Source organism: Chionomys nivalis, chromosome 3 (genome assembly GCF_950005125.1).
Source record: "Chionomys nivalis chromosome 3, mChiNiv1.1, whole genome shotgun sequence".
NCBI lineage: Eukaryota > Metazoa > Chordata > Mammalia > Rodentia > Cricetidae > Chionomys > Chionomys nivalis.
In genome coordinates, this window is record NC_080088.1 from 123,582,516 (window position 1) to 123,602,828 (window position 20,313).

The 20,313-nt window shown below is 53.4% G+C and overlaps 1 protein-coding gene across 1 annotated transcript in view; it reads right to left on the reverse strand.

The window, feature by feature from the left end:
- Positions 1–9,705: 9,705 nt before the first annotated feature.
- The window catches only part of LOC130870912 (uncharacterized protein KIAA1671-like), a 34,506-nt gene continuing 23,898 nt past the window's right edge, over positions 9,706–20,313 (reverse strand). Inside the window, exons 2-5 of the mRNA XM_057763860.1 lie at positions 19,151–19,300; positions 16,134–17,684; positions 14,043–14,109; positions 9,706–11,736 (exon numbers count right to left, since the gene is read on the reverse strand). Coding sequence (XP_057619843.1) covers positions 9,853–11,736; positions 14,043–14,109; positions 16,134–17,632 — 3,450 coding nt within the window. The 5' untranslated portion in view covers positions 17,633–17,684; positions 19,151–19,300 and the 3' untranslated portion in view covers positions 9,706–9,852. The remainder of the gene's footprint in view (positions 11,737–14,042; positions 14,110–16,133; positions 17,685–19,150; positions 19,301–20,313) is intronic.

Below are 20,313 nucleotides of genomic sequence, written 5' to 3' on the forward strand. Positions count from 1 at the left end.
CAGAAGGCAGGAACAGGTGAAGAATGTTCAAGGTCATCTTTGGCTACATAAAGAGTTTGAGGCCAGTCTGGGCTACATGAAATAAAAACAAAACTCCTAAAAGAATGAAGATACGTGACCCTAGATGAGCAAGCAACAGCAGGAAGTTACGGACAAACAAGGACAGACTGACAGCCAACATTCAACAGATAGACTGACAGTCAGCATTCATCAGACTAGCAGCCAACGTTCTCCAGACAGACTAACAGCCAGTGTCCACCAGGCTTCCCTAACCATCTCAGGAGAACTCACAGATGTCACCAATCCCCAAGCCTCATCTGAAAGGACATCCTAATCAAATTGGGTCCTCACTGTGGGCCTCAGTTTCCCCATTTCTACAGAGTTGAACAGACACAAAGAAGGGGAGAAGGAGAGGGAGAGGATGGGGAAGGTAAAAGGAGGAAAGGGGCCTCCTCAACCAAAGCATTAATGAGGAGTCCTCATTTGCTCTGAGACCAAACCAGCTCCATCCCACAGGAGAAACTGAGTCCCCAGAGGCCACAGTTCGTCCCACAGCAGAAACTGTGTCCCAGAGGTCACAGTTCCATCCCACAGGAGAAACTGAGTCCCCAGAGGCCACAGCTCCATCCCATAGGAGAAACTGAGTCCCCAGAGGCCACAGCAGCTGAAGCTGGTCTTTCCTTTCAGATGCTCCAGGTCGACCAGTCCATCACAGGCTATGGGAGGAGTCAGGAGGGGGTTGGACACCCACTGCCTCCTTGTGGCTGCTTCCTAACACTGCAGGCATGAGATCAGAGACCAGTTCTGCAGGGTTGAGTCCTGGTCCTTCCTTCAGTCTGCAGTCTGCAGGGGGGAAGTCCCACATGCCTCAGGCAGGGCACAGGGGCCTCAGAGCCAGAACAGAGGAGTCAAGGAAAGCCATCCAGGACTCTAGGGACAAAGTCTTCTTGATGGCACAGCGGAAAGAGGAGCCTGCAGCAAGGAGGCCTCCTGCAGGCCAGAGACTGCAGACAGATTCCAGACCTTTTCTCCCCATAACCTTCGCCTTCACAGGTACACACACAAGTTTACACTGGATCAGATAAGGGAGGCGGTGCCACCAGAGAGGGACTAGAGACAAGGGTATCTGAGGAAGGGAACTTTAAGAGATGGTCAAGTGTCATATGCCTGTAAGGCTGCCACCGGCATCTAGGCACAAGGGCTACTCCCAGGGCCACTCAGTAGATGACCGTCCCACCGGCCACACACCCTGTTACTCCACCCCTACAATAACAGCAAATATGCCCATTTTACAGCTGAAGTCTCTCTAGACCACGGACGTGGGAAGGTATGGGAGGCGGGACTCGAGCCCACCTGGGCCACAGCTACCCTGGGCTGCGCCTTCAGGGCACCTTCCCAGCAAGGAGAGAACTCGTCCATTTACAGACCACACACAGAAATCAAATAAATCACCAGGGGAGCCTGGGTCCCGGCTCCGAAGGTCAGAAGTTTCCCAAGAAACTGGTCCTTTTCCCAGGTCCTTCTTAAGACAACATGGAAGTCGAGAGAAGAAAAGTCGGCCAAAGAGACATAGCCAACAACCTACAGCCAGGCAGTGTGGCGGCGTGTCTGCTGGGTGCTTGGAACCGTGCCAAGTCCCTCCTCTGTCACCTCCTTAGAGCCCACACCAGCCACGTGAAGTAGGGGTTCTTCTCAGCCTGCTGCATGGACGGGGACAGAGGATACATGTGTATGGTGATCGTGGGCCCCGCAAGTCTGGAGCTGGCTTTCTACAGCCTCCTAATGTCCCCCATGGGTGCATTTTCTCTGGCCTGGCTCCCTCCGGATTCAACTCCATTCTTAAATCAGCACTGACACAGGAATCGCTAACCCAGCTTTCCCTGCTGAGAAAATCAAAGGGTGCAGACACTAAACTCTCAAAACCTCAAGGCTGTTGAAAAGACTCAGCTCTGCAACTCAAACCCAAGACTTTCACCAGCCTCTGTGGCCAGCTGCAGAGCCCCTAGTGCCAAAACCCCGAAAGCAGCGAGGGTTTCCCAAGCACAGAGGGTCTGGTAACCCAGTCCCCAGCTGGTCACCCTTTGCCAGGCAGCTGTCAACCTGAACCCTCCACACACATTCACAGAACCTTCCAACACAGACCAAGCCTGTGAGCCCCTTTCCAGCGGTACGACTGTCACTCACCACAAAGGGTCCACTCTTCTTGTCCTTGCAAAAGCTGTGACTTCGCCTGGGGACAGAGGCAATGGGGCACACCTGCCGGACAGGCTGCTGGCCGTCCTGCTCCAGGTTCTGCGGAGGCACCTGAGATAGAGAACACAAGGAAAGAATTTTAGTGGGAACCCCTGTTCACAGGACAGGTGTAGCACAGCATCAGAAACCCCCACTGTCGTGGTCATGGGTAACATGAGGGTAGCAGGTCTTGGGCCCAAGTGGCCCATTTCACAGCTGCATGACCTCAACCATGTGGGAACAAACAATATTAACAGCTTCAAGGGGAAACAGAAATTAGACGTTTGCTCAGAACCTGCACGACATGGTCCAGCCACCAGGGGGCGGCATGCCTGGTTCATGGGCCTGGCCCACTGGGCCTCCAGTTTGCAAGCCAGTCACTGCCCATGTTGATCGTGTGGTCCTATTTTGAACATCTTCACCGAGGACATGTAGTCTGAATTCCTCTCAGCTACACACTGGGGAACCTATCACAGCCTAGCACACCCAGGAGTCCAGAAAGTGCTACCTGCCACTCTCTACACAGATAAGCCAGCAGGCCCAGAGGGGCAGGTTAATGACACACAGCATCAGGAAGGGCGAGGCTAGCCCCTGCCCCTCATCCCTATTCTTGACTCCCTAGACCTCCCTTGGCCTGCTGTCTCTTCCTGGCTACTTGCTCACATCCCTTGAGCACCCTAATCCTGCACTGGGCCTTCTCTTCTGCTTCTGTGTTCTTTCTGCTGGGCTCATTTCCATGCCCCAGTGGCATTAAATAAATCCCACCTACATGACAGTCCAGCCTGTTGGTGCCGGTCTTGAAGGCCAATCTAGACTACGGTGTAAGAACCTCAATACCTGATGAAAAGTATAAAATGTACCGAACTGAGATGAGGAATGGCAAAGAGTTCCAGGCTGATACTTTTTTATCTTCAAACAGACCCTGTGTCCTGAAGTTAAAGGCTCCTGTGGCAGCCCTGGACATGAGTGCAGCTACTGAAGGATGCTCTATGGGTGGATTACACACCAAACTCTTGCCATGGTAAAAATTAAGTAAATTCCTATACAACAAACAAACAAAAAGAAAACAAAAACAAACAAACCAAACTCTGGACCAAAACTAGGGCAAAAGAGAACAAGATCTTAATGGAGAAGCTGAAAGCAGAAAACGTAAAAGGGAACAAGCCTCGTATTAGCCAGTGGCTTTCAAGACACTGCACAAAAACACAAGTAACAAGGAGAAAAGGACTTGGTCAACCCAAAAACACGTGTGCTTAAAGAACACCATGACGACAGTGAAGAATCCACCCATAGACAGGAAGAGAGGTGTCAGCCATCTTATTCCCACAACATATAAAGAGCAACGGCAACTCAACAACAAGGAAACAAGTCAATGGAAAATAAAGCAGGATCCAAACAGTAATTACTCCAAAGAATTATACCAACAGCCAAGTGAGCAACAGAATGACACCAGGCTAAGGAGAGTCATCAGGAGCAGAGGAGAGCCATGGCTACCAAGTCCTCGGCTTGCCCAGACGACAGGCAGATGAGGGGGGCTTATAAAATGCAGGACTTCCTGGGGTGACAAGGACTGTGTCTGAAAGAACACGGATGAAACACACCCTCCCGCAAGGCTGCCCTGGGTCCCCAGGACAAGCCCACCTGAGCTGGGCGTCTGCACCATAGCTCCCACCTCCTGCCCAGATCCTGGATGGCCTAGGTCTGTCTGGTCATTCAGATGGCTCCTTTCCAGACAGTTCCCCACCATCCCAGCACTACCTTCTGCCTGCCAGGACCTGGCTTCACTTGCTCACTGGCTTCAGGTTGCTGGTACCTGGGCAGTCACTAGAATGTTCTACAGGACCAAAGCAATCACGCAAGCTTGGACACGGCCAGGGCAACAGAGACATCAGATCTGAATCTAATTTAAACTAAATAACACACAAACAGTACCTGCCACGCCACCTGAGCAGCGAGCAGCTTCAAATATGGCTTCTTCTATTCCTCTCCTGCCATCCTCCTGCCTCAGCTACCAGAATGATGGTACAACAGGCATGCCTCACCATGCCTGGCTGAAACATTCCTTTTTTATAAATGAATACTATTCCACTATAGGGCTATACCACATTTTATCTTCCCAAGGACCTTTTCTGAGAAGGGGTCATACGCAGCCCAGGCGGAACTCTGGAAGATGACCCAGACACATGTCACCCTGCCTGACCAGCACATTTGCTCCATGAACACTGAGCAGAAGCCCAAGCTCTAAAAGGCATTATATGATTTTTTAACGTGCATTTATTATTACTGCGTGGATATGATATGAGAGGGTGGGGGCATGTGTGCCATGGGCGTGTGTGGGGTCAGGAGTCCATCCTCTCCCTCCACCTTTCCAAGGGTTGCAAGGATCAACTCCAGGTCCCCAGGCTCACCTTATGAGTCACCCCACCAGCCCCTTCCTGTTTCCATGTCCAGAGCAGAGCTCTGTACAGTCAGTTCTCGCCTTCCATTAAAGGGAATTGAACTTGGGCCCTCAAGCTTGCCCACGCCGGATTGGATTTTAAAAGCTGTGAGGTCAGCAGAGCTCTCAACCCCACACCTCAGGGAGCTTCAAACCAAGTCAACTCCACCCCAGAGACTTCAGCCTAACTGTTCTGGGATGGGGCCAGGCCTGGATGCCACACTGGATTCTCACCAAATGCCACTCTCTCCCACAGGAAGGGATGAAAACACCAGACTAAACTTCCTCATCCCTGTGGTCTCTGAAAGCAGTCACAAAACAATGGGGGTCATAAAAGAACCCAAGCCATTCCTGGGAGTGGAGGGAAAAGATGTGGCTGGGGAGGGGTCAGCCTTCACCTCTGGAAAGCACACTTGTGAGCCAAATTAAACCATTAAAGTAAATGAAATACTATCACCTGGCCTGGGACAGAATTTTCATAAATGTTTGCTAAGTAAAAAAGAGAGCTGGGCCTGGAGGTAATCTCAGCTACCAGAGGGAAAGAGAGGGGAGGGGATTGGGGGGAGGGGACAGGAGGGGAGGGGAACAGAGGCCAGTAACCTCAGCTACTAGAAGGGAGGGGGAGGGAGAGTAAAGGAGGGGAGGGGAAGGGAAGAGAGGGAAGGCCAGTAACCTTAGCTACTGGAGTGGAGGGGAGGGGAAGAGAGGGGAGGGAAAGGGAAGGGAGAAGAGGGAAGGAAAGGGGAGGAAAGGAGAGAGAAGGCCAGTAACCTCAGCTTACTGGAGGAAAAGGGAGGGGAGGGAAGGAGAAAGAAGGGAAGGGAGGGGAGGGAAGGAAAGGAAAGGGGAGGGGAAGAGAGGAGAGAGAAGACCAGTAGCCTCAGCTTACTGGAAAGAAGGGGAGGGGAGGGAAGGGGAGGGGAGGGGCGGGGGGGTACGGGAGGGGAGGGGAGGGGAAGGAAGAGAAGGAAGAGGAGGGAAGGAGAAGGAAGGGAGGGGAGGGGAGGAAAGAGGAGGGTCCTGAGGCAGGAGCATTGCAAATTCAAGACTTGCCAGCGAAAGAATGAGTAAAGGCCAGTCTAAGAACAGAATCATCCTGTGTCAAAAGAAAATAACTCACCCTGGTAGCTGCTCACCCTGGTAGCTGCTCACCAAGCACACAGGACGCCCCAGAGACCCTGGGTTTCAATCCCTAGCACCAGCAGGGAGGGAGAGGAAGAAATGGGGGAGGGAGGGACGGAGGAAGAGAGAGAAGGGAAAGGCAGAGAGGGAGGCAAGGAGAGGGAGAGAGGGGACACTGTCCTTATAAACACCCTTTGGTGTCTATCAGTAGCTGGACTGCATGTGAAGACCCTCCACAGTAAGCGCACAGACACGCCGCCTGCGCCTGTGCAGTCTGACAGCAGTGCAGAGCAGCCACAGAGTGCAGACGCCAGGGAGGAAGCCCAGATACAGTCCATGAGGAACCACTTCAGTCACTGCGAAGAGTGGCCGTGTATGTGACGTCACCCTTTGCTCTGAGCACGGGTTCTCAACCCTTGTGCCTATAGTAAAACATCTTAACTAACCACCCCCAAAGTGTAGGAGTACCCCAGAACACTGGCATGTTTCACACTAACTATATCCCCCATGTCCCCTGGTTCACTCTGCATGGGACTGCCCCACTCCCTGGAGGATTCAAATGGAAGCTATGAGTTCTGCCTAAATGGAGCGATAACCCATCCCAGAGTGACAACAAAATGTCCCCAGAGGACTGGGGATGGAGGCTCACCTGCCTAGCAGCCATGGCCAAAGGTGTCTAAGGGGCATGGCTCACAAGCTGGGAGAAGCCACCCTGTTCCATCCAGCTGGACCTGCACTTCTGATTCTCCTGCCTCCTGAGTAGCTGGGGTTTGGGGTCTGCACCATAAGACCTGAAAGGCAAGCATTCTGCGAGGAGCCTCGCTTCCTGCACCCCCACATTCCCTAGATGGCTGAAATTCGCCTAAGCACCCAACAGAAATACACCACTTTTGTGTATGTGTATGTGTGTGTGTGATGTGTATGTACACAACCATGGAATATTTCTAGCTCCTAAGGCATACAGTGCCATCCCAGGCTGCAGAAATCCTCACCAGCTGCAGAGAGGAAGGCTCCCTGCTCCCTCTGCCCTGGGAGGTCTGCAGAGTTTAGAGCCCTGAGCTGAGGCCTCTGGCTTTTCATTTTCATTCTTTTGCTTGTTTTTGCTCTTTAAGATCAAGAACCAGAGAGACTCAAGGAAGCACAGGTAGGGGTCAGGAGGGTCAGGCCTTGAAGGACAGCCTGTGCTACAGGAAACCCTGACCCCAAAGTCAACCAAACAAAGGCCTTCCTGCAGGAGAGAAGCAGGAAGGGAGAAACAGGAAGCTGGTCTCTCCATCCCTCAGCCTTGAGAAAGCTGATCCCTGACAACCAGCCCTCCTGGGGCCTGGGCACTCAGGGCCCCTCTGCAGCCCTGGCTCTCCATTGCCAGCTGCCAGCAGGACCTGAGGTGCTGGCGGGCTGAGCAAGTGTCACCTTCCACAGCTCTTCCCCCTCATGCTGCTAGCACAGCTCAGGTGAGCCCCTCACAGGAGCACGCAGCCTGCAGCAGCCTGCAGCTCCCCACAGCAGGGCTTCAAGGCTGGGAACTGCCATCATTCCTGAGCGGTGTGGGCACAGGAGGCACCAGAGACATGGAGAAGTTCCATGGCAAGCATGGAAGGTTCTGCAGGTGGCACTTAGAAGCCTGAGCTCCCAGAAGAGCTGCAGGTTTGAAGCCACATCCCCCTCGACACTCCTCACAGTCCCCTTTGCCCAGGCTAGCCCCCTGGTTCCTCTCCCACAGGCTTGGGGATGAGAAACTGTTTGCCGCAATCCTGGGTTGTGCTCTACTTTAAAGATACTGTGACCTGAAACTACAGGATAATGCGGAAGGGAAGAAGCCAGCCCTGGGTACTGGAACTGTGGGAAATGAGTCTCTCTTCTCCAGGAATGTCCAGCCTGTGACATTTTGTCACAGCAGAAAACACTGCTCAGGCTAGGCTGTTGCCTCCCACTGAATCACAAGACAATGGCTATGAAGGACTATGAAGGACTACTCCAGCTTCCAGGTCTCTGTCCCTGCTGTGGCCATCCCAGTGTCTCCTCAGGGACTGACTGAGTTCAATGCCTCCTCCAGGATGCCTTCCTGGACCACTCCCCCAGCACTTCATTGAGCATCATGTAACTTCCAAGTCCCCATCACCCAGCCAAAGCAAAAAAAATTCTCTCCAAGGGCTGCGCAGGGCTTCAGACTTCCTCCCCGCTTTGACCACAGTGGTCAGCATCTCATAGGCATCTGACCAGATCTGGGCTCAAGCATCTTTGCCTTTTGCTGTGTGACCTGTAATAGGTTTCTTAGTCTCTCTGAGCCCTGTTTTTTGTGTTTTACTTTACACCTGTAGCAGACCTTGTCCACTCCCCAGTACTCAGGACAGATACATGAACTGGTGTAAAGCCGTCCTCCTGTGTGCAGACAACCTTGCTGTCCAATCAGAATGGCAGAGTCTCACATCCCCAGACACAGGCTTAGAAGACAATGGGAGGAAGTAGAAAATCCATACTTCGGGCCCTCTGACCCTTGACCCCATCAACTCACTCATGTTATGAGCTTCCCAGAGGTTCTCAGGGCACCAAGTTTTATTTGCACATACACTGGTATCAAATTCCTTGCCACCTTCCCAGTCCCTAGCCAGTCCCTCTGGTCACCACCTAAGGTACCTAAGACAGGCTTCTGCCTCTGGGGGAACCCAGAGTTGGGGTAAGCCAGCTTGTAAAACCCAGTAGGCCTCTTACAATCATTCACACACCAAAGATCTTTCTGGAAGCTCATGTACTTGCCGCTGGCTCTGGGGAAGATAAGGAAGCTGGTATAGCACAGGCACTCCACGCTGCTCACACAAAGCGTTCGCTCTCATCCCCATCCCAGGCCAAGTGCTGAACTCACAATCCACGGTCAAGCAGACAGAGCAAGGGACTAACTTGGCTGGGAAGGTTTTCTAACAAATCATCTTGTGACAGGAAAATCCACCTGGAAATGTGGATTTCTCTGAGCCAATGATGTCACTTTCTCAAGGCTGTCCCAGGACAAATTGGTCAGGGCTGGGGCTAAGTACTATCTTCACATGCCCTGCCCAGCAAAAGGGAAGTGGGGAGAGGACAAGGAGAGGAGGAAGCAGAAACTTCATGGAGTCTGGAAAGGTCTGCACACCTACCTGTCGGGGAGGTTTGCCTGAATACTCTGCTCCTACATCCTCCGCCACTCCCCAGAGTGCCTAGGCCTCCTCCACTCAGCCACACAAAGGCTGAGCCTTACACCCTCGCTACAGATGCTTAAACATCAGCCAGAATTAAAATGACAAGAAAAAAGCACCGTGTACTAACCTTAGGACCATCTGGCTTCCTTGCCTCCTTCTGGCAGGGTCCCGTTGTGGCCTTGGGTGTCTCAGCAGGGAGACTCAGCTTCCCTCTCCGCTGCCTGGCGTCCTGCATGACCGACAGGCCCTCCCGGACCCTGGCTGGTGGGCCCTTCTCTGAGCAGGCCCTCTTGATGTCCAGTGGTGACACTGGTGACATATAGTCACGTGGGGGGGTTCCCCACTGCACTCCATCACCCTCCACTCCCTGACTAGTGGACTTCTTTGGTGTCCCTTTCTTCTGGTCAGAGGGAGGTGTCCTGGGGGAGATTCTGTCCTCACTGTCTGGTTCCTGGGACTTGGCTGGGCCTTGCCTGTTCTTTGCCTCCAGGTGCTCGCTGGGGGAGGGCTTGCTTTCCAACTCAGCAATGCCTGGGGATTTTTTCCTGGAACCAGCGGGAACAGGGGAGAGTGAGGGACAGTTTTCCCCAGAAGCTGAGTGTGGTGGTGCCCACAGTGGCAGGCCAGACTTGGTGGTCATGGCTGCCCCTAGGGGCTCTGCTGGTTGCTTGATCGGGCCAGGAGACTGGGGAGCTTTCACAGAGGTCCCTGCTTTTTTTCCAACACTGTCTGACCAGGGAGCTTCATTCAGGCTCCTCCGTCTCCATTCCCCCTCCTTGGGCCAACCTGATCTCTCCTGAGGGGAGCCACTGGGCTCGGCTGGAGGACTTCCCCTCTGCTCCTGAGCCTTGCTGAGGTTTCTGCTTGATTGCTCTTTATACTCGGCCATCAGAGCATCAATGTCGAGGACGCCAGACTGTAGCCATCTCTCACCTTCCCTGGGAATGTCTCGCTGATCACCTCTGTCCTCCTTCTGACCAGGAGACTTTTGGGGCGCCTTAGGACCGGGGAGGTCTGTGGGGCACCCACGCCTGAAGATGCCCTGGTCCTGTTGTCCTTCGCAGTTTCATCCTCTGACCCTCGATGAATCCCCAGAGCATCCACATCAATAATTCTGTCCCTAGAAGGATCCAGAATCCTGTCCCCAGCAGATGGTGGCTGCTCTGTGGCCTTCAGGTGTTTTGGAAGGCCCTTTCCTTCTTCATGTTCTCTGCCCTTGGCCCAGCCCTTACTGCTGGCAGGAGCCCGTGGCTCTTCGTGGCTAGGAGAAGCCAAAGTAGACGTAAAAGAGCAAGGTGACAGAGGGGGAGTCATTCTTCTAGGAGGTTCTGACACATTTTCAGGCCCTGGTTTAACAACACTCTTGGCCTTTTGAATATCGGGAATCTGGTAAGTCACGGCAAAGAAAGTTGCACTGGGTTCAGCAGATGGCCCCGGCTTCTCCATGGGGCAAGTCCGACTTTGTGAGGCTCCTGGCGTCAGTTCCCGAGTTTGTGCCTGGTGGTGGGACAATGGAGGTCTCTTTAAGGCACAGGTTGAGGAGGTCACATCATCTGCAGGTGTCTGTTGCCCTTTGGAAGTGTTCTCTGGTGTGAGGAGGCTGAACGCATCAAACTTCACATCGTGTGGCAGAGTCCGCCGCCTCCACCTGTCCATCCTTGGCTCTGAAGGGTTGGATCTCCGCATTCTGACTTCAGGCTGGACTGCCTGGGCCAGCCTTGGGTTATCGTCACTGGCTACTTCAAGGGGACCTTTCTGCAGAGACAATGAGTTCAGCCTTTCCTGTACTAGGGAGTCACAGGGTTCAGCAGTGGCCCTGGATGGAGGATTTGAAGAGCGATCCCAGGATGGACCTATTTTGGGTCCATCGAGATCTCTGCCGACCACAGAGGCGCTGCGCCAGCTTGTCACGACCCCTCCTGTCCATTTGGAGGGCGGGAAACTGCCCCCAAATCCATCCTGTGACTGTTGACAGTCAAGCTTTGATCCACTAACCTCCTGACCCCGAGCTGCCCATAATGAACTCGCCCTCTGGACAGCACCTCCATGAGCCTGCAGAGCACATTCCAGGTGAGCAGGGCTGACCTCCTGGGACAGCTGCCGACCCTGCAGTGAGAGCCGGGGTCTGCCACTGCGTAGCGTCACCGCCTTCTCCTCGGGCACCCTGGAGACTGCTTCACTGTGTGCTCGCTCCCCTGTGGCATGCACAATGTCATACTTGGGCTGGATCCTCTGGGACACAGGGGAACTTTCTTGATGTGTCAGGACAGTGTGACTGCTGTGCCCTTCTCCCATGGCCTGTGTCTCAGGGACAGATGTGGGATACTGTATTGGCTCTATATCCACAAGGACAGCTTGTCCCAGCATCCCTGGGTCAGCATGGCTGGACCACCTAGAGCTGTCTCTCTTGCTTATTACTCCGGGAGGGTCCCTCCCTAGCCAATAGCCTTTCTCAGGCCTGGGTTTGGGATCTGGGATGTCAGTCACATCATGAGGGGATGTAGGTGAGAGACAATGGCCTGCCTGGTCAACCACTGTGTGTCTCTCCACATGATGCTCAAACATCGTGGCCCACACCTTCTGGAAGCTTCCATCATCTTCTGGACTGACTTCAGAAGGGCCTGGGTCTCCTGGTGAGTATTTACGCTGACACTTGTCAGGGTCCTGGCCAGAGGCATCTTTGGGTTCCGTCTGCCTAGTCTTCTGGGGAACCCCAGACTTCCAGGAACTTTTTGTGGTGGGGGTTCCATCCAAACCATGTCCTTCCGTATGCTGAAAAATGACAGAAGACAACAGTAGAATTTGAAATGGACAGGAACTGGGGAGGCAAATGAAGGGGCTGCCCTGTTAAAGCAGCAAACTGTCTGTCAGATGGCTCGACCTGGAAAGCACCTGCCACCAGGCCTGGTGACCTGAGTTCTACCGCTAGAACCGAAGCTGGAGGGTGGGCGCTGCAAAGCGGCATCTGACCACATGCTGTGACGCACGGATCCCCCTCCACACAGTAATAAAAACAAGTTAAACTGCTTAATTAATGAAGAAAAAACAGCAAGACACTATAAAATGTGTGTTGTGAGGACATATCCATGTGTGTGCATATACACGGAGACCAAAGGTCAACAAGTATCTCCCTCTGCTGTCCACCTTACTTAACAAGGTCTCTCACTGAACCTGGAGCTCACCGATTCAGCTAGGCTGTCTGACTAAGCAGACCCAGGGGAATCTCTGTCTCCACAGCCTCATCTCTGGAATTGTGGGTATGCTGCTGTACTTGGCTTTTTCATGGGGGTGGGATTCGAACTCAGGTCCCCAGGCTCGCACAGCAAACACTATATCCACCAAGCCAAACCCTACCCTAAAATACTCAATGCTGAAGAGCGTAGACAATATAGACAAACAGGCTTCTCAGACTTTGCAGGGACAATGCTGACGGCTTACTGTGGTTGACTGATGTGGGAGATAAGGTTTTGCTGAGAACCCCAGACTCTACCATCACGCTTCCCATTTTGTTCTTTTACCACAGTTTTTAAAAACCAGCAAATAGTATTTCTTATAGAGATGATCCCTGGTTAAATGTAAAGTAAGGGCTTATTAACCTCTTCTTTCTTGAGAATTTTTGAATAATCAAAATTTACAGAAAAATCGAATGTCCCTCAAGCCAAGCCCTGAGATTTAAGGACAGTCCCTACTAAGCCCCAGCCTTCCGAGACCCATGCTGCACTGCCCCAGCCTCTGTGGTACCAATGGAGTGGCCATCACTGCCCTTCCAAGGCAGCTCGTTCCCTTGGGGACTCACTGAGAGGGACACGGCCTTGAAGAAGCTCTCGGTCTATTATTCTGAGATGGCAGAAGTCCCTTTTGACACAGCAGCCCAGCAGCCGCATGGCCCAGCCACGCCACTCCTAGGTATTTACCCAAGCAAAGCAAAGCAAAACAAAACAAAACAAAACAAACTGGGCTAGGGATGTGGATCAGTTAGTAGAGTCCTTGCCAAGATCCACAAAGCTCTGGACTCCACATCCAGCATGGCACAAAACTGGGTGTGGCGATACACACCTGTAATCCTAGCCCTTGAGAGCTAATTCAAGGGCTCAGTTACAGCCAGTTTGAGACCAGCCTGAGCTACACGAGACCACATCTCAGAGGGGAGGGGCGGGAAAGGAGAGGGAGAGACTTAGAGACTTTCTAATAGCTCAGACTGGAAACCACACCAGTGCCAGCCAAAGAATGATCGCAAATTCCACTGTGGTCCACCTCTTGGATGGATACAGCACAGAGATAAAAAAGGGCTACAAGATGACCAACCTGAGCATGGTGAGTCTGAAGGAAGAGACAAGGCCAGATAAACAAACATGTGACTGTCACCAGCTCAATTGGTCTGAAGGTCTTAGAAATGGAAACCAGTCTCTATGGAGAGAAAGCTAATGGGGGTCTGCCTGGAGAAGGGCAGGCTGGAGACATCAGAGAGGCAGGGGTGGTGTCTGGGTGTGGTGCAAATGTCTGCCACCTTGAGTGGCAGCGGCTGAGGAGAGGACATGGTGGAAGTTTGCTGCTCAGGCTCTTTAAGGTCACATTCTCATGTCTGTCCCTTGCACCTCAGTAAAGATGTGTCAAAAGGAAAAAAATAAGGCCAGAGAGAGCATCAACCATAAACAGTTACGTGACCACGTGACTGGGAGCTTTGTCCTACGAGCCAGAGCAAAGAAACATGGCTTTTGACACCTGAACCGTTTCTCTTACTGGGTACCGAGTCAAGGGGAAGGGAAAGAATCTCAAGGAGTGAACTGGGCAAGGTTTCTCCCAAGTTCTTGTGGCCTCCAGCGCACAGACATCCACCTGCCTCCGCCTCCCTGACGCTTGAATTAAGCCACTGAAGATGGTGCTCCCTCGAATTTTCTGCACAGAAAAAAAAAATAAAACCAATGCCTGCCAGGCGCCTCTGTGCATAGCCTTCGGCCCCAGCGCGCCAGGGACTTTAACATGCCAGCAGCAGTGGTGACAAGATTCTGATGCCTTTGCCAGCACCTGGTGGATCCCAAGCTTCTCCTAGCAGAGACGGAAGCGCAGGGCACACTTACCTTTTCTCTCCTCTCCCCAGGGAGCTCGCCACCCAGCAGAGCACTGCAGGAAGGTGATCGTGAGAACCTGGGACAAAGACAGAGTTACTCACAGAGTGACAAGCCTTGACTCCCTGAAGCCCATACTGTCTTCAGCTTGGGGCCCAGAAAGGCATAAACCTGGCCACCTGCCCAACTTCCTTTGAGAAAGGTGGTGTCATTTGTAATCACAGAGGCACAAGGAATTGGTGGAAAGGGTGTACCTTAGGCGGAGCATATCTGCATGGAAAAAGTCCGCCACCGGGAAGAAGAAGCAGGTGCCGGGTGCTGCTCCCAGCTCCACTCCCTCCTCCTGGGAGCCCGGGTGGCCTGTGGCCTCACCTGAGCCTCTATTTCCTCAGCTGTAAAGCACGGATAATTAACGCCTACCGCCCTCTTTTATAGGGCAGACATAAGAGGCAAGCCATGACCCTAATAGCTCTGTGAAGGCGTTTAGGGAAGACTGAAGAAGCCCCAGGCGGGATAATTAATGGTTCTTCTTAGCAACTGTGGGCACAACACTCACCCACTGCCAAGGAGCAGCCACGAGACCTGAGACCCAAGACCCCGGGGGTGGGTCATCATATAAAGTGGGGACACAGACTTGCTTCTGCTTCTCAGTGTGTCTAGTCAGTCGCCCCTCTGGGCCTCAGTTTCCCTACTTACACAGGGGAAGGAGGAGGGGATCCGAATCTTTCCATTCTGATCGTGTTCTCTGCAGTACGAGCCTGAACATGAATCACAAAGTGTCTATACAGTGTTTATGGTTCAGGGTTGGAGGCTTGGGAATAAAGAGAAAGAAGAAAGGAAACAGGGGAGGGGGTTCCAAAACATTTGAACTTGATCCCTACCAGGCAATCCATACTGCTGAGAGGGCATGAGTGTTCCTAATCTGAGACTCAGTTTCCCCATCTGTCACATAATCATGTGACTCCTCACAGGCACCCGGACAGCACAGTGAGACCCTGGGCATCCCTGCTGTCTTAGCCTGGGAATCTCTCTTTCGAAATCTCCCAACATATAAACCAGTGAACCAGCATCCCTGGGGCAGGATGAAGAATGGCTCAGGGGTAAAGCCATTTGCTGCCAAGTCTGACGACCCGGGTTTCACATCCTGGACCCTTAAATTAACTTTGGCCCCTGGCTGCACCAAGCTCCCAAGGCCTTGAGTCTTCTCTGGTGGAAGCGTGGTCACAGTGGAAACAACAAGGCTGGAGTGTGGGGGGTGTGGCACACATGGAGTGTCGGCATTAGCCTCAGTGGCTCACTCAGTGCCCCCAGGACTCCTGTGCTGAGGGTCCCTCCATGGAGAACACTGCCCACACTCTTTCTAGAGTCTTCTCCCAATCTTTGATGAAAGATCCTGGAGAGGATTTTGGTTCTAATTCCAGCTCTATGGAGGTAGAATCAACAGGATATGGATTCGAGGTCATCCTAAGCTACCTAGAGAATTTGAGGCAGCCTGGGCTACGTTAGACGGTGGCCCTGGTCATCTAGGCTCTATTGGTTTATTTGTTTTTCAATATATTCATGGAGGCTGAGGCCTAATCTCTCTCTCTCTCTCTCTCTCTCTCTCTCTCTCTCTCTCTCTGTGTGTGTGCGCGCGCGCGCATGCGCGTGCGGGTGTATGGGTGGGAAGGCATGCTGGGGACAGAAGTGGGGGCTAGGGACAGAACCCAGGGCCTTGCATAGCGCCGTTTGAGTACTCTGCCACTGAGGCACACGCCATGCCTGCTCTAGTTAAAGGGCAGTCTGACCCTGGGGATAGCTTAGCCACAGAACCAGGCTGAGCTGGAACTGATCCAGACTCCCCAACTCTGGCTTCCCCACAGCACCTTACCTTCTCACCCATACCTGTGAAGCAAGAACCTCATTTCCATCACTATGCTCTCACAGTGAGTACCAACTGAGCCCAGCACCAGGGATTTCCTGACCTTCTTCTCATCTTTGTGTACCCTGAGAGGCATCACTACCATCACCTCCCCCGGGATAATGGATGAGATGTGTGTGCAGGTGTTGGGCTAGCCCTGGGCTCTCCAGTGGGTGTTGAGGCAGCCTGAGGCATCTACTTACGGTTTGGTCAAATCCACAGACAATGGCCGCGCCTGGGATGTCCTTCTCCTGACCTCCGGCTTCGCCCCTGTGCTCTCCACAGTCCAGCCTTTGATCCGAGCCTGAACATTCACACCAGTTCTCTCCGACTCTGGCACTGTGGATGGGGACGCAGGGGAACCAGGAGAGGGCTCGGACACCACCACCAAGGCCACAGCAGTCTCTTCCTCAAACAGGCTGAGACGCTTCCTGATGGTCCCTGCAGACTTCTTCTCTGTCCCTGCAGGAGCCTCCTGCTCAGACCCTCCACCCTTGACCTCAGCCAGTCCCAGGCCTCTTCCTGGCCTGGGCAAAGGGGACCCTGGCTCCTTCTCTGACTGCTGGTCTGGCCTTTCCTCATCCTGGGGAACCCTAGGGCTGTCCGTATCGATCTGTTTGAGAATGGTCCTCTCCCTCCGCACATGGAGCCTCTCGGCCACCTCCTGGAAGTCGGAGTCGGGGTCCTGAGGGGTGACCTCCATGCAGACAGGGCCCTCGGCGTTGCCCTTGGGCTGCACGCAGGTCTTCTCTGGGCCCTGGCTCTCTACTGGATTCTGCACACCGGGCACCTTCCTCAGCAGTGTCTCTCTGCTCTCAAACACAGCAGTCAGGTCCACAGACAGAGGCCTGGGTTTCCTCACCCACGTCTTCTCCGGAGGGACAGGGGGGACCTTGCCCGTGACTGCCACTCCACCTGGGCCTGGCTTTGGGGGCGGCTGGTACTCGCTGAACACTGCTGACATGGGACGTCTCTTCGGATGGGACTTGGCCTCTGGAGCCCGGCCAGTAGGGTCCTCCGCACTGTGGGCCTTTGGCAAAGGTTGGGCTTGGCCTGCCAACTTCTGGGACACGTCAGACCCAGCGTCCTTTGACAGGGAAGTGGGTCGGGGCAGAGTCACTGGGGGCTTTCGAGCTGGGAGGGCAGGCTTGGCGGCCACCTCAGGCCTGGCACTTAAGGGAGATGCCTGGGCTGTGCGGGAGCTGGCCTCCCGGCTCCCCTCACTAGTTCCTCTGCCCAGGTTGGGTCCGGGTTTGTTCGTTTCAAAGAGGCCCACGGTGCTGGGGCCAGACTTCAGGAAGGTGGCCTTGTTAGATACAGATGGGCCATTTGGCAGGGCCACTCCTCTGCCTGCCTCCTGTCCGGCTAAGCCCGGCATCCTTTTAGCCACGTCTTCTTTAGCCTCTCTCATGTCGATCTCAGCTGAAGGACAGGACTGGGTGGCACCAGCCCACGAAGATGTGACAGGAGTCTTTTTCTCGAGGACCTGCTCCTTAAGGAAAGGCTTGGGAGCAAGGGGCAGAGGGAACAGGTGGGTCCGCAGGGGGCTTTCTGTACTCAGGACTCTAGTGGAGGGGGCCCCAGGGGCATCCCCAGTCTGGCCAAAGTATGTTCTCTTCAGGGCTTTCTCCCTGCTGATGTCACCGAGGCCAGGCCCCGCCCTCAGGGATGCAATAGAGCCAACTTCGACCCGCGTCACCATGGTTACAGATGTAGCTCCATGAGGATTAAGCACATCAGATATGAGGAAGCAACTGAAAAAAAAAAAAAAACCCAGTAAATTTAGCAAAGAGTATTTGTGAGACTGAGTGAGAGACAGAGAGACCTTAGACCCAGAGCCCCAAATCCTGATCTCACTGGGCAAATTTCAGATGCACTGCCATTTTCCTGGGGCCTGGAAAGGCACAGACAGCGACCTCCTATTCAGAGGGGTCAGGCAAAGCCCCACGATCTGAGGCCTTGCCTGGCTCAGTCTGGAGTTCGGCTTCAGTGGACTCGGCACAGAGAAGGTAAGTGACCACCCTCCGCTCACACAGCCACCCAAAGCAGGAGGCCCTGAGAACACTGCTGGCGAGCGCTCATGGAGCCCAGTCGGCTGCCCCTCCCCCACTCTCACGTCCTTGGGTTTTGTTTTATTTTGCTATTTTCACCCGCCCTATGTTGTCTATTTGCTGTTGGTCTTGCTATTGAACAACTTTTTATTTCGGCTTCCTTGCTTGTTTTGGTTTTGCAGGGGTGAGAATGGAACCCAGGGCTTCCCAAGCTGCACATGCTCCATGCGAGCCAGGTCCAGCCCCTTACAGTCTTAACAAGAGGAGTTCCGCAGTGGTTGGGAAGAGGGCTTATTGTGAGAGGCCTAGCTGCGCCAGGTGCACCTGGTACTCCACCCGTGTGCCCGTCCACCCTGCAGGCTGGTCAGCTTTGAGATCTGCTCTCAGGCGGGAACCCCCAAATCCTCCAGCAACTGAGAGAGGTGGGGATGATGGACTGACTATGTGCTTCGTAGAGTGGAAGAAAATGGGCCCAGAGAAGTCCCCAACTGGTTTCACTCAGCTAGAACCACACCTCCCCCATAATGGCCCATCATGCCTTGCCTTTTGTTGTTGCTGTTGCTTTTTGAGCCAGGGTCTCAGGCAGCCAAGGCTGACCTCTTGCCTCCACCCACCAGGTGCTCTGACCACAGGGCAGGCCTCTCCACTGAGTTTCAGCCCTGCCCCTTTAAAATACAGCGTTTTATGTCTTTCTCACCCTAAAAAGCATCATACAAACCTCCCTGCTCATGACCCACCCTGATTCTGCTATGAAAGCCATCCCTTCCTAACAGCTCCAGAGATGGCCCTGTGCCTCCATGTGCTCAGAAGGGAGACAGTGTCCTGATTAACCAGGAACCTCCCAGGCCTTGTGTGGTTCCTGCACTATAAGAAATGAAGACAGACAGATTTGGACATTTTTCTCTCCATCACACACCCCATGGGCTAACAGATTCCAGCTCCCCAAGCCAAGGAGAACATTGTCTCCACTCAGGTGGGAGCAGAATGCAGATCTGGGAGAAGAGCCTAGCATCTTCCATCTGAACAGTGCCCAGGGATGCTCACTTCAGGTGGCCTAAGTCCCATTCTACAACTAGCACCCAGCCAGGACAGCGCACAAAGGACAGACAGAAAATTCCCCGGAAACCTCACCTTCCAAACACCCAGCCCCCAGCTCAATACCAACTTACCCAGGCTGTCAGATCCTCAGCGAGGGACACAGGACCACCTAGGAATGCCGGGGCAGGGGTCACAGTTCATGGTGAATGGGCCATCCACTCGTGCCCATGGCAGAAGCAGCAGGGAGAAGAAGGCTGTGCCCACAGGCTGTCTCTGCAGGGCTGGGGAGACACAGAAAGACAGCTTGGTTCCGGAGTTCCTTCCGCGCAGACGGTGCAAAAGCTTTCGGGTTCCAACTGCATCCGCTGGCGTCAACTCCAGCTCTTAGCCTCGCACGTCTGTCAGCCTTATATATTCATGCATGGCATGCAGAGTGCTGGATCCACACAGGTGCTCAGTAAATACCTCCCCTGCTCCCCAGATACATTACAGAGCACCTGCTTATGCACTGATATAAACCAGAGACCCCCTACCACCGTGGAACTCATGGTTTCGTGTGGGATGCACTTAGGCACACACATTCATGAACACATACTCATGCATGAACGCATGCACACACACACACACACACTGAGACACTCATGCACATGCTTATTAAAGAACACATATACTCATACATGTACTCATACACCCCAACACACACAGTGACACATTCATGCACACACAAGCAGCTGTGACACCACACGGAAGAGCACAGGTCTATAATGGGATGGGGAGCCTATGGAGAGGGGTGGGGTGGGATTCCACTGCTCCAAGATTGGTGCCTTTTGGCCAATGTCCTCAACCTGCAGGAGGTAGCTGCTGAGCACTCAAGGTGTCTACAGTCATAAAAGGCGACATATGCCTGCCATCCCAGTATTTAGGATCAGGAATATAAGACCAGCCAGGCTACATGAGACCCTTCCTTAAAACCAAACCAAACAAAAAGGTTTCAGCTGACTTGGCCACTCTCTCCCCTAGTCATGGCATCTATATACTGAAGCCCTTGGAGGCTCTCATAGCCTCCTCGGGGCCTTTGCACTTGCTGGGATCTATCTTTGGGATATGCCTCTTGATCACACAAATGTGCAAACCTTGGGTCCACCCCTTGGGCCACAGTTCAGACGTGCCCAGCCCCGCACGCATGCTTGCAGAGCAACACAGATACAGGACAGTCCATGGAACTTGCTGCTAGACAGTCACATTGACTAGGATACGATCCTCACTCTACACTAAGTAGCAAGCTCACAGGGTA